The sequence below is a fragment of the Chanodichthys erythropterus genome, chromosome 23 (genome assembly GCF_024489055.1).
Source record: "Chanodichthys erythropterus isolate Z2021 chromosome 23, ASM2448905v1, whole genome shotgun sequence".
Taxonomy (NCBI): domain Eukaryota; kingdom Metazoa; phylum Chordata; class Actinopteri; order Cypriniformes; family Xenocyprididae; genus Chanodichthys; species Chanodichthys erythropterus.
In genome coordinates, this window is record NC_090243.1 from 6,578,679 (window position 1) to 6,593,899 (window position 15,221).

The window sequence follows — 15,221 nt, forward strand, 5'->3', positions numbered from 1 at the left end:
TGGAAAGAGAAGCTGCAGGTTCTCAATCTTTTCAGTTAAACTTTAACAGTTTGTGAAGCACACTTATGTTGTGGATCTGACACAATGTAATGCAGGCTTTTACTTTTATTGAAGATGAAGCTGTGCAAACTTTATTGAACCCAACTGCAAACTCAGAAAGTGCAAAAAAACTACATTTTTGGCATAAAAAGTCTTGACTAACCTCATAAGTGAACCCCACAGGGGGAAAATGTAATGCTTGAGAGCATTAACCATCTGCCCTAGTCTTGAAGCATGAATATTCCAATGAAACATTCATGGGTCTCTACAGAGCTCAATAAATGTGCTTAAATATCATCCTCCCCAACTGTAAACCCTAATGCTCAAAATACTTAATTGGTTTGAGTAGGGCAAACTTAAATTGAACAAATTAGTTCAGTTAAATTAATTGCTATGAGTATTTAGCACTTTCTTTTTCTTTTGAGTTCACAGCAATGACATATTTCAAGTAAACTAAACTCTTTCATTGTTTTGAGTTGTATGAACTCATTTCTTTTAATATAGATGAACTTAAGTTTAACTGAAACTGGGCTGGGATTTCTATTTCCCAGCATGCCTTGCCCATGGCACTCGAAAGGGAGAGTAAATGCTATAATGAAGTGTTACATAATGTTTTTTGCACAAGATTAATGGTAAGGGAGATTTAGTAGTGATTAATGTTTTGTTATGCTAATTTAGAAGAGTTTCTGCTAATGTGGGTTTTCGGAGAGTTAACTCATGGTGCATGAGGCTTGGCATGAGAGCAGGTAATTTGCACTCATTCAGTAAGTGGTATGCCATGCTATTGTTAACATGTTAGCTAATTAGCAAGTTGGCATTTTTTGTATTTTCTTAGGATTTACAGTGAAGTAAATAACTCATTTGATTTGCAAGAACTCAAAATTAACTAAATATTTTATGTTAATTGCTATCAAAATGTATGAGTTAGCAAACTCAGTATTTTAAGTCAGGAGCAATTAACGTGCATGAGTACTACAAACTCAAAACTTCATAGTTAAGGCCTGTACACACCGGGATGAATATCGCACGCGTTTAACACCAGCGTTTTTCAAGTTTTTTTTTGATGCGCAGAGTGAACATGCAAATTCACTCCCTGACAGCATGTGGCGCTTGTGCTTAACGGTAGTGCAATTAAACATATTTATGATATTAATAAAGTTAAAGAATATAAAAATGCAGATATTAAATGGCATATATGAGAGATGGTAGTCAGAAACGGTAGTGCAAATAAACATTTATGAAATAGACATTCTCAACTATAGTTCTTGAATGTAAAAGAAAAAAAAAACTTCTTTTTGTGCTTGAGCGCCAACAAGTCGTGTTTTACTGTAACTTCAGCAGCTCCAGGCACGTGAACAAAAGCACAAATCTCATTGGTCGGCCAGTTTTTAACGTGGCGCGTCAAACCCAAAAAACGATCCCGAGGCGTTTTTTAAAAAATAACGCTTTTACGCCTTGCGTTTTTCGCGTCGGTGTGCACACTCACATTGGCGCCCGTTGTTTAGTCACGAGGCGTTAAACGTCGGCGAAAATCACGCGCGATATTCGTCCAGGTGTGAACAGGCCTTTATGCTTACTTAAAATTGGGAACATCATAACTTTGATGTAACTGATTATTGAATAACTGATTTTTTTGAGTTAGCCCAACTTATTCGGGTTTACAGTGTATTTGATCTTTTATTATGTTAATCTATTAAGACCAGTATCTGCTTTCTCTCCCATTTATTATCTCTCTAGTCCATCTGTCCATTCCCAGAGTCACATTTAAGTGTGTAAATCAGACATTCACATCTGCTGGCCGTAAGTTGCTGACTGTGCGGCATACAAGCTTTCTCCCATAAGAATACCAGACACATTTGATGAGTCTCATCCGCATTTTATTCATCAGCAGAAGAGTTCAAAGTGCTTATTTTATAAAGAGCCAATAAATGCCTTCACACAGGTCTTGCCTCAGGCCAGTTGGCTCAGTATTAAGCCAGCTTTGATTCTCTATAGTGTTCAGCTCCTGCTGTGACTCCCACTTCTGCTGTGATAGCAAATCATCTCCGATCTGCTCTGTAATTGTGTCTCACTTTAAAGGGCTTGTACTGATGGATTAAACAACTTAAGGATTCGTTTACCCCAAAATGAAAATATTTTATAAGATATTTTAATAAATGTTTGTGTTTTTATCCATACACATACAATGAAAGTCAATGGGGTCCAATGTTGTTTGACCCCGACGTTCTTCAAATCTTCTTGTTTCACAGAAGAACAGAATTTTCATTTTTCAATGAACTCTTAACTTGAAAATTACTGTTATGAATAATTTGGTTCATCCATTGAATCTGCAGTTAAGTCTGCCATTTGTAATGCTTGATAAAAGAAAAGTATGTATGAAATGTTATTTTTTTCCTCATTAACAAAACTTAAAACTATGACTTTCATTAATTAAAGAAAAGCCATATATATATATATACTTACATATAATTAACTTACAATGAAAACTAAAAATAAAAGGTAATTGTAAATGAATACTAAAATACTTCACTACATTCTCTTCCCCTGTTCTTCCCACATTCTTCCTAACAAGCTCATACCCTCATAAAATTATTCTTCTGTGATGCTTTCTTCAGTGCTTGACATGTGGAGGTCAAAGTGACATATGACGTGTGTGAGGGCCTTTACGCTTAAGTTTAGCAGCATTCCCTCAAGCAATTAAGTAACGGTAGGAATGCTACGGCTGAGAAGAGAAGAGACGGCTCAATCAGCCGTAAAACACTGCGAAGGATCAATATGGAGGTGTAGTTAAGAGGTCAGGCAGTGCCCTTGACTCTCAGTATGTGTGTGTCTATCAGCGTAACAGAAAGACATGAATCAAGCCTACACTTTAGTGAGATTCACCCCTCTTTGCTGTGCCATGACATGTCCTTGAAGTTTAAAATGACTATGAATGTTCAACATCAACGGCCGATGTGAGGAACATTGGTGATTGGTGACTGAATTCTTTGTTTCATGTTTTTTCTCTCTCTATTATAAATCAAGAGAATCGATCTATGAAATGCAATTGGGATAAAATACACCTTAGCATCAGGTATATTTCAACATAGTCAGCAGTTTGCAAGAAAGTAACCTATTTGTTGCCAAGGGAAAACAATCAAAGAATGAAACAAGCATCGAATTCAGATGCACTTATTACAAGGGCACAGAAAACAAATCCATCACCCAGTGAGTTTCATAGATTCCAGTATGATAACTAGACTTTTCACTATCTGCATATGGAGATCAACTAAGAATCCCTTTTTCTTGAGCCAAAGGTCAGTGCTGTTCTCACTTCAGAAGAACTGTATGATTGAATTCACAGATGAGAGCCATATAACACATCTGACACCTCTGCCGGTAAAAAGCCTGTGAACATGTATATCACCAAAAAGGAGATGGAAATGTCAGGCTGATGTATCATGGATATAGACAGTTTGACAGTGGACAAGCTATTAAATAACAAAATATCTTTTTGATGGATTCTGTGTAGTCATTGTGTTACAGCTCAATAGTTTCCTCACAGGTATAAAAAAAATTAGCAGTGTCAGATATTGACTTTTTATGATTGCTTTATTATCAGATCTTCCCTCATGTTCTCAGTAATTTAAAATCAGTTTGGTATCTCCCTAATAAGTCATCATTTAGGGGCTGTTTACACAACACTTTTTTTCAACTAAAAACGGAAAACTTTTTATGTGTTTTGGCTGTTCATTTACATGACAACAGCTTTTGGGGGCCTGAAAAGTTTACCCTTAGATTGGTCATTTGGATTAGGTCTGATGCTGCTCATTGACTTACTGTGCCTCATAAAGCATCAAAACACTGACAATTTCAGAGCTTAAAAATTTCTTTCCAGTCCAAAAGTACAGAGTCCTGCATGACATGCAGACAAAAATATATAAAGTGTGGCCACAAATTAAGAATTTGTGCTCTCATTTTTAGCAAACCATGTGCACGATATAATAATTTGTTACTAAATCGTGCGCACAATATAATAATTCATTCCCTCGTTTTACTAAATCATGAGCATGATATAATTTGTTCCCTCGTTTTAATAAATCGTGCGCAAGATATAATTCGTTCCCTCGTTTTAGTAAATCGTGCGCAAGATATAATTCGTTCCCTCGTTTTAGTAAATCGTGCGCAAGATATAATTCGTTCCCTCGTTTTAGTAAATCGTGCGCAAGATATAATTCGTTCCCTCGTTTTAGTAAATCGTGCGCAAGATATAATTCGTTCCCTCGTTTTAGTAAATCGTGCGCAAGATATAATTCGTTCCCTCGTTTTAGTAAATCGTGTGCAAGATATAATTTGTTCCCTCGTTTTAGTAAATCTTGCGCAAGATATAATTCGTTCCCTCGTTTTAGTAAATCGTGCGCAAGATATAATTCGTTCCCTCGTTTTAGTAAATCGTGCGCCCAAATATTTTGTTCCCTCATTTTAGTAAATCGTGCGCAAGATATAATTCGTTCCCTCGTTTTAGTAAATTGTGCGCACAATATAATTTGTTCCCTCATTTTAGTAAATCGTGCGCAAGATATAATTCGTTCCCTCGTTTTAGTAAATTGTGCGCACAATATAATTTGTTCCCTCATTTTAGTAAATCGTGCGCAAGATATAATTCGTTCCCTCGTTTTAGTAAATTGTGCGCACAATATAATTTGTTCCCTCATTTTAGTAAATCGTGCGCAAGATATAATTCGTTCCCTCGTTTTAGTAAATCGTGCGCAAGATATAATTCGTTCCCTCGTTTTAGTAAATCGTGCGCACTATATAATTCGTTCCCTCGTTTTAGTAAATTGTGCGCAAGATATAATTCGTTCCCTCGTATTAATAAATCGTGCGCAAGATATAATTCGTTCCCTCGTTTTAGTAAATTGTGCGCAAGATATAATTCGTTCCCTCGTTTTAGTAAATCGTGCGCAAGATATAATTCGTTCCCTCGTTTAAGTAAATCGTGCGCACTATATAATTTTTTCCCTCGTTTTAGTAAATCGTGCGCAAGATATAGTTCGTTCCCTCGTTTTAGTAAATCGTGCGCAAGATATAATTCGTTCCCTCGTTTTAGTAAATCGTGCGCACTATATAATTCGTTCCCTCGTTTTAGTAAATCGTGCGCACTATATAATTCGTTCCCTCGTTTTAGTAAATCGTGCGCAAGATATAATTCGTTCCCTCGTTTAAGTAAATCGTGCGCACTATATAATTTGTTCCCTCGTTTTAGTTAATCGTGCGCAAGATATAATTCGTTCCCTCGTTTTAGTAAATTGTGCGCAAGATATAATTCGTTCCCTCGTTTTAATAAATCGTGCGCAAGATATAATTCGTTCCCTCGTTTTAGTAAATCGTGCGCAAGATATAATTCGTTCCCTCGTTTTAGTAAATCGTGCGCAAGATATAATTCGTTCCCTCGTTTTAGTAAATCGTGCGCAAGATATAATTCGTTCCCTCGTTTTAGTAAATCGTGCGCAAGATATAATTCGTTCCCTCGTTTTAGTAAATCATGCGCACTATATAATTCGTTCCCTCGTTTTAGTAAATCATGCGCACTATATAATTCGTTTCCTCGTTTTAGTAAATCGTGCGCAAGATATAACTAAAACAATGGAACAAATTATTACAACATGGTTTGATTTAGTAAAACGAGGGAATTAATTATTATATAATGTGCATGATTTACTTTACTCATGGATATATAACTTTCTACTAAACAAGTTTATTGTAATTTTGAATTTAGTTATTTTAGTCATTTTTAGTTTTTTATTTATATTTAAGTTTTTGTCTTAGTTTCATTATATTTTAGTATTTTAGTGCTGCCAAAGTTAATGCATTAAATTAAACTAAATAAAATATTCAGTTTTGCTTATTGTTACTTGCTAAATTTGCTAGAGTTTTGATTATATTTTTACAATTTGAGTATTGATTTTTATTTTATGTTCTATGATATTTTAGTTTTAGTATTTTCAGTGATTTGTAGTTTATTTTTATTTTTTTATTAGCTTTTATTTTAGTTATATTATATATTATATCGTTTCATATTTTAAGACTGTCAAAGTTAATGTGTTCAACTAAACTAAACTGGTACAAATTAATAAACTGGTATAATGAGTGTTTTTGCTATCTAATGGCATTTTGACGATTATTAATGCAAGTGGGTTGCAAAAGGTTCATGTTTTATATTATGCCATGCACTGTACCAAGAGGCTACAATTCATTTATTGTCATTTTTATTTTATTTTAGATTTGGAGAGATGAAACTGTATTTTAGTTTAGTTTCAGTTAATGTTATTAATTAAAAAACTCTATATATTCCTATAGAGTCAGCCAGCCAAAGATTATTAGTTTGAGGAGGTGCTTTCCAGATTTGTACATCAGATGGTTATGGAAAAGACTGTGGCTGTGCCGTCTTGTCTTATTGACCCAGACACTGTGCATCGACATGTCTAGTACTAGCTCATAAAGTTAATTGGGGTGATTTTGTTTATCAGATCTTTTGTCCTGATTGGCTTCTTTCCCACTCATATCTAGTGGTCACAGTCTGTCTCTCTTTTAGAGACTACATGCTTACAGCTCACATTGGGGGATGTTTATTGGTCTCTTGGGACTGTTCAATTTCAGAACGATGTAGTCGAGTGTATGACTCCCACACCTGTTTGGCCACGCTGCCCTTTCAATGTCTGTTCAAATGTTAATGGGACGTGAGTGGCAGACACATGTTCTCAGAGAATGAAAGCGCATGTCATGCTTCATCACGCTGGAATGACAGCACATCTGACAGGTCTTCATGTTAGCCAGGCACTGACACAGACAGATGAGACACCAGCCTGGGCCGCACAAGCTTGTTAAATGCCTCTGCTTTTTCCTGTAGAGCCAGAATCTGTCCACCTCCTCAATGCTGTAATCAGAATTTAGTCGGATTTATTTAGCTTCTCTGATTTATAATTAAATTATTAATTAAAAGCATCTCAGCATAATTAATTCAATTAGAACATGGCTGGCAGAAAGTGATCTTTGATAAAGGGAAATGAAAAACTGATTTTTTTCCCCCCAATACACTTGAGGGGGGTGGGGGGGATCTGTTTTTCGTTTCCCCCCTCATTTTTTCTATTGCTGCAATCAGCATATGAATACTTTATGAAATACTTGATGTATTTGCTAAACACTTCTGAGTTTACATTATAATGTGGAGTGTATGGTGCTAAATATGGACCTGTATTCTCTTTCCTGTCTTGCAGTTGTACACTAAGCGTCACGCTGGAACAGGCCATTCTTCTGGCCCGGAATCACGGCTTGCCCCCACGATGCATCATGCAGGCCACTGATGTCATGAGGAAGCAGGTATGTTCTGTTATTGGGTGTTTCTTCAACACTTTTGGCCCTGTGGACTTTTAGCACACTTTTTACACTCTCGTTTATTTAATTTGTCCACTAACAGTGTCCAATACAGTACCATTCAAAAGATTTTTAATGTTTTTGAAAGAAGTCTCTTATGCTCATTAAGGCTGAGTTAAAAAAAGCGATACCATTTAGTTTACCTCAGTAAGTTGACCGAGTGGATCTCTGAGCTGGCTTGAGTGAGTGGAGGCGGGGCTAATTAGCATATTCATAGCTCCGCGTATACTAAATTAAGGAAGGGTGTAGAGTTACATTCAAGCTATTTTAAGGCATGAAGAATTTTTTTCACTGGAAAAAATGTTTAAATATGTAATTTTGGTGATAAAAGATTAGTTTTAAGGGATAAAAGTATTGACTACAGGGGGGGGTTTAAGATAATAAAAAATCAATGTCATGACCCCTATAATGTATTTAAAAATGTACTTTAATGTATTTTTCAGTATCATTACTCCAGTCTTCAGTGTCACATGATCCTTCAGAAATCATTCTAATTTGATTTGCTGATCAAGTAATATTTCTTTGATGAATAGAAAGTTTAAAAGAACAGCATTTATTTTGAATATAAATCTTTTTAACATTATAAAAGTCTTTACTGTCACTTTGATCAATTTAATGCGCCCTTGCTGGATAAAAGTATTCATTTTTACAAAAATGATGAACGTGATTTCACCAAGTACAACATGATCCTGGATCAAACAATCAAACCAACAACCAATCAAACCATCAACCAACCAACAACCAATCAAATTTGAGGGACAAGTTTGCAGTTTATATCAAATTTTGACTTACAACCATAAACCATCTAAATGACTATAAACCCAATGTTTCTCAATTAAAGTTTCTACTGGGAAATTAATTTATACGGTTGAGTTTTGAAGTGCCATTTCCAGCAGAGAAAAGATGAACTAATATCTACTTCTGCTCCGAATGTTTTCAGAATTTTACTGACCCAGTTAATTTATTTGAAATTACAGTTGCAAAAAAATTCAAACAGTAGGCCACCGTGTTCATTTCGAGGAGGATTTATTTTTATCAAAGGCCTGTTTAATTATTTTGGGAAATGTAACAAGCTTAACTGCCTTGGTTTGCTTTCTCTCATTTTGGTTTCTCTACATGGCTATTAGCATAAGCTCTTCCCCCCTCCGGTTAGCTAGTCTGGAAGCAGGAGGATATACGCTCATGAAATGAAGTCTCTCTACCTTTCATTTAGAAAGTGGAAGATTGTTAGTCTTTTTCTACCCATTTTCAGACTAGCCTTGAAGCGTCCTTCATGAGGTTATGGATGAAACTGACAGGGTCTGCTCTTTTTATATCATTAAGCAATGTGAGACTTGTATAATAGAAGGCTAGGACTGTTGCTGTGTCAGCTCAGAAGGAATGAAACTTCAAGGTGGCACTGAGTCATGAGAGGTAAAGACCAGAGAGCCCTTGACAGTTACTCAGTCACATTGAGGGAGATAACTTTCTGAAGAGTACATTAGAGCAGTGTTCCTCAACTGTTGGGTCAGCCAGTGTGTGTTACAATTTGTAATAGTAGTAAAAATAATAAAATTACTAAAATAAAATAATTTTTATTTATGTGTGGATTATTAATAATAAATTAATGCACATTATTTATATATATATCTTAATAAGTAAAATTGCAAATAATCTAAAATTATTCGTAATAATGTGATGCATATATCAATTATTGATAGATAAATAAATGTATGTAAAATAATAATTATAAATGAAATGAAAACAAATAGTTCAATAATTATCATTTAAATAATTTTGCATTATATGTAAGCCTATACAATTCATGGTTGTTTTGATAAAATTGTATTTACGTGTGATTTATTAATAATAATTTGATTAATAAATTATTGTTCCATGTGTTACACTTCTGCTAAGCATTTAATCATTATTTAATAATGAAAGTAGTATTAAAATTAATTAAAAAAAATCAAATAAATAAAATAATAAATAAATTATTATATAAATTGACACATTTATCATTGACACATTGATTATATCAATCAATAATTTATAAATGCATCAATTATATATACATATATATATATATATATATATATATATATATATATTCCACTTCTGCTATTTACATTATTTATTAATAATAAAAGTAATAATAAAATAATTAAAGCAATTTTTATTTATGTATTTAAATTAATTTTTAATAAGTAAAACTGCAACTAATCTCAAATGATTAATAATAAATTGATGCATATATAAATAAATGTATGTAAAATAATAATTATAAATAAAATAAGGAAAATTAATAGTTGAATAATTATTTAAATAATTTTGCATTATATGTAAACCTACAATTCATGGTCGTTTTAATAAATTTTAATGTTTAGTTTTAAGAACCTTTTTGTTTAATTTGATCATGATTTTGGGTCTCCATATGATTTTCCATGTAAAATATAAAACAAGAACCCAATAAAAACCACTGCATTAAGAAATAGTCATTCATAGGTCAGGTCATTAAAATGTATTTAACATTGTATTTAACTTTAATACTTTAGGCTATAGCCATACTTTTTTATGATATATATTTGCATTTCAGCATTATGTCTTATTTTAAATCTGCTGAACTTATAATGCATGTATATTATGTTATATTCTGGACCGCCTGTGGGTGATGAGTCCTTACCTGCACCGAAATTACTTTATGAATATCAATATGAATGACCATCGTCAGAGCTCCCCCTGGCTGGCTGGCTATTTATTATTATTCACCGTGATTCGTACCTCACAGTGAGACTTAAAAGAGACTCATCCATCATAATGCCTGGAACTCATTGAAGAAGGAAAAGGGACACTGACGAATTGCTCCATTATGTAGTTTCTGTGTATAAGCACCAAATTGCTTAACTGTTAAATTGAGTTAACCATATTTTTAGACAAGCAATTGTTGAAAAAAGGTTATCAAGAGGTAGGATAATCTTCTCCGTGTCTGCAGACAACGGATCTTTGTGTTCTTGCCCTCTCATATCTCAGTCCTTCTCTACGTCCAGCCATATCTTTTAAAGTCCCAGGAAAGCAGTAGGCGAATGGCGTGACTCTGGTGGTGTAATTGCTGATGTTATCATGACATGATAAGGGACTGACCATGGTGCCGCCCATGCCTGATGCACTCACCGGCCAGCAGTCATCAGAGAGACAGAGTACCTGTACACTGAAGCGCTGCACTCACTACAGACTTCCTCCAGCAGTGTTTATGCGGCACTAACGTCCCCCGCTGCTGATCCAGACGCACCTGCCGAGACGCCTCACGTCAAACCGACCTGCAGAGCTATTTGCGGAAATGGCTAATGTTTGTAAAATGTGCAAGATACACGTTTTCATTCCTACGTCAGGGCGCAGGTGGCCATTTTTCATTTTGACATGATAGAATTCTGCTCAGCGTAAAAATGCTGTCTGTTAAACAGGCCTTTGATTCATTTAGCGTGGGACAGGATGTTGGAGTATGAATGTTTTAAATTGTAATTTACGATCACAGACAAGTCCATCTAACACATCTGACAAGGCCAGCATTGGTGAACTGTGATGGAAGATGCGGCTTGTAAGTTACAGGTTCAGCTGGCTGGCAGGACCTTATACCTGTGCTTTTTTCCTATGAAATATGAGCCACTGTGTCTATGAAGGAAGGCAGAACAGGCTGAAAAGGAAAAGAACAAATCTGTGCAGAATAGGAAATGATTATATAAATTATTTAAAAATAGAAGTGCCAACCGGTGTGTATTTATTTTAAAAAGTCATTTTTCCTTGGTGCAGAAATAGAAAAGAAATTGGATGATTTTATTTCAAAAGATGTTTGGTGTTGGGTATATATTTGATTTCACATATTATATTAAATATTATACATATTACTACAACTCAAATTCCGGAAAAGTTGGGAGTTTTGAATAAAATGAAATCTAAAAGACTTTCAAATCACATGAGCCAATATTTTATTTACAATAGAACATAGATAACAGCAGATGTTTAAATGGAGAAATTTTACAGTTTTACTGTATGCACAAAATGAGCTCATTTCAAATTTGATGCCTGCTACAGGTCTCAAAATAGTTGGGATGAGGGCATGTTTACCATGGTGTAGCATCTCCTCTTCTTTTCAAAACAGTTTGAAGATGTCTGGGCATCGAGGTAATGAGCTTCTGAAGTTTTGGTGTTGGAATTTGGTCCTGAACTGAACGCTGATAACATGCTGGAAGGTCTCCCTCCTCTTTAGCCTGGAGGACACGGTGTCCATGATTTCCAACAAGAATGTCAAATTTGGACTCGTCTGACCATAGAACACTTTTACACTTTGAAACAGTCCATTTTAAATAAGCCTTGGCCCAGAGGACATGATGGTGCTTCTGGACCATGTTCACATATGGCTTCCTTTTTGCATGATAGAGTTTTAGTTGGCATCTGCAGATGGCACGGTGGATTGTTTTTACCAACAGTGGTTTTTGGAAGTATTCCTGGGCCCATTTAGTAATGTCATTGACACAATCATGCCGATGAGTGATGCAGTATCGTCTGAAGGCCCTTGACTTTTTATGCAGTTTGGAGAGCCTCTGCCCATCTTTACTTCTAAGAGACTCTGCCTCTCTAAGACATCCCTTTTATAGCTAGATAGATCCCTTTACAGACCTGATGTCAGTTAACTTAATTAGTTGCTAGATGTTCTCCCAGCTGAATCTTTTCAAAATGTCTTGCTTTTTCAGCCATTTGTTGCCCCCGTGCCAACTTTTTTGAGACCTGTAGCAGGCATCAAATTTGAAATGAGCTCATTTAGTGGATAAAAGTGTAAAATTTCTCAGTTTGAACATTTATTATGTTATCTATGTTCTATTGTTAATAAAATATTGGAATTTTCCGGAATTCGGGTTGTAAATATATAAATATAAATATATCATGGTTATTATATTTTACTGAAACTAAAACTAAAAAAACATTTTCGTTATGTTAACAAATAAAATATGAAAAAACACCTGTTAAATTTATTTTGCCTAGTTGCCAATTTAGGTTAACTTGTACTAAAATAACTCAAAATGAAAATTAATAAAAACTATATAGACATATTTTTAAAAATATTCAAACTATTAATTTTTTTTTTTAATAGTATCTCAATTATTCTAAAACAACATTGGTATATATTTGATACAATGTGTTGTTAAATATACATACATTTGTTATATAATATATCTGAATAAGTGCTGATATATATTTTATAATATACATTTTATATCATAGCACAACATAGTATAACTTTTATATAGTATATTTATGTTTAACGTTAATTTATGTTAATTTATTCAGTTATTTCATTTATTACATTAATTTTGTGCCATGATGGAAAGATTAATGCAATTAATCAAGTCTCCTGACCGGTTCATGAATTAAGTTGTGAGGAGTTTTTGTACCATCAGAGCAATTCATGCTTGAAATACCAAGTAAATGCAAAACATTTGCAAACTTACCTCATCAAAGAACAATTAATCTTAGGTTAATTAATCTTAGATTCATTATTTGGTTTGTCATGTAATTAATTCAACTAAAATATATAATTTCAGATTTTATATTTGTACTCCATCCATTTCCCCCCCCCCCCTTTTTTTTTTGTCCTCCATGATATTTCATATTACTTCCATAACAACACAACAACACAGCTTTTGTGAATGATGCCACTTTTCACCTTTGACCGAATGGACACAGAATATGTTCATGCTTATTTAAAGAATAACTGTTCTGGCAGGCCTGCAAGTCATTTATAATTATGGCTCTTTTTTAGGGAGCAAGAGTGCAGAACTCAGCCAAGAACCTGGGAGTGAGAGACCGCACTCCGTCAACAGTGCCAAGGTAACCAGAGCGGCCCTCACACCACTTTCCTCAGTGACTATACACACACACACACACACACACACACACACAAACACACATCTTTCCAGTCCCCTCACATTCACACTGTGGTTTTCACTAACCTTTCACAAAATGTGCATGAAATAATTTTAGACCTAAATGCCACGGTTCAAAGATTTACACATTTCAGAAAATTGTTTAGGCCTCCAGAATTATTAGAGCACTATACTGATCTGCCTCAAACATTCTGATGAGGGGTTTGCTGTAAACCTCTAAAGCCTGGGACACACCAAACCAACATCAAAGACTGACTGTCGCCTCTCGTCAGATGCGTCTCGGCCAATAAGCTGCGCTTGAACACACCAAAAGGACTACTGGCGACTGTCAACTAGCATGTGTATTCTGTGCCTGCGTGCAAGGAAATTACTGTCAATATCAGCAGGTATCAGTAGTCTGTTTTCGTCATTCAAAAATGGAAACAAAATTAAGACTGCAGATACACAAACCGTAAACAAAGCAGTGTTTGCTTACCATTTTAAATATCAATCATGCTGAGAACTTTCTTCATTCCAGTCGGCTCATGTTATTATGAAAATATTCACACATTCGAATGCTCAGGTAAAATGACTTTTATTCTCGTGCACTGAACAGCCAATCAAAGCTCTCTCTCGACGGTCTGACTAGAGCCAAAAACTAAGCCAACCGACGCTCAAAAACGGCCCGACATTGCCCAAATGCTTTTTGTGTCCCGGGCTTTAAGTGTTTAGAACAAATGTGGGTGAGTAAATGATGAAAGAATTTCCAACTGATGACTGAGACTACAAATATTCTACCTGAGATTGAGATTTTAATCTAACAACTGGGGGCTCGTCCGGGATATTCCCAAGAAACACTGACCTATCCCTTTAAAGCTCTTCAATGTGCAAACTTGTTTTTGTAAGTAATTTTAGCTTTAGGTGGGCTGTTTTTAGGTTTACTTTTAAAATGTAAGTTTAAGGTTAAATGTAAGGTTTGAAAATCTCCCTGACTTCATGACTGAATGTTAAGCATTTAAAATACAATTTCATCATTGTAATATTTGCATAATGAATTGTGATTGGGCTTCTTTGTTGCATCTGTTTGCAAACTGAATTCTGAAAATGCCTAAAACCTACACTGGAAAAAGTGGTTACCTGCAATTGTTACCTTAAAGGTGCCCTAGATTCAAAAATTGAATTTATCTTGGCATAGTTGAATAACAAGAGTTCAGTACATGGAAATGACATACAGTGAGTCTCAAACTCCATTGTTTTCTCCTTCTTATATAAATCTCATTTGTTTAAACGAACTCCGAAGAACAGGCGAATCTCAACATAACACCGACTGTTACGTAACAGTCGAGATCATTAATATGTACGCCCCCAATATTTGCATAATGCCAGCCCATGTTCCCAACATTATGAAAGGCATTAGACAAGGGCAGCCAGTTAACGTCTGGAGCTGCACACAGCCGAATCATCAGACTAGGTAAGCAAGAACAACAGCGAAAAATGGCAGATGGAGCAATAATAACTGACATAATCCATGATAGCATGATATTTTTACTAATATTTGTAAATTGTCTTTCTAAAAGTTTCGTTAGCATGTTGCTAATGTACTGTTAAATGTGGTTAAAGTTACCATCGTTTCTTACTGTATTCACGTAGACAAGAGCCATCGCTATTTTAAACACTTGCAGTCTGTATAATGTATAAACACAACTTCATTCTTCATAAATCTCTCCAACAGTGTAGCATTAGCCGTTAGCCATGGAGAACAGCCTCAAATTCACTCAGAATAAAACTTTTAACATCCAAATAAATACTCACATAATTCGAAGCATGCATGACGAACATCTTGTAAAGTTCCATTTGAAGGTTATATTAGCT

The 15,221-nt window shown here is 34.8% G+C and overlaps 1 protein-coding gene across 3 annotated transcripts in view; it reads left to right on the forward strand.

Moving 5' to 3' along the window:
• Positions 1-15,221, forward strand: part of prex2 (phosphatidylinositol-3,4,5-trisphosphate-dependent Rac exchange factor 2) — a 150,283-nt gene that overhangs the window by 131,931 nt on the left and 3,131 nt on the right. For all 3 annotated transcript variants that reach the window (XM_067378256.1, XM_067378257.1, XM_067378258.1), the window contains 2 exons: positions 7,296-7,398; positions 13,247-13,314. In XM_067378256.1, the coding sequence (XP_067234357.1) occupies positions 7,296-7,398; positions 13,247-13,314 (171 nt within the window). The remainder of the gene's footprint in view (positions 1-7,295; positions 7,399-13,246; positions 13,315-15,221) is intronic.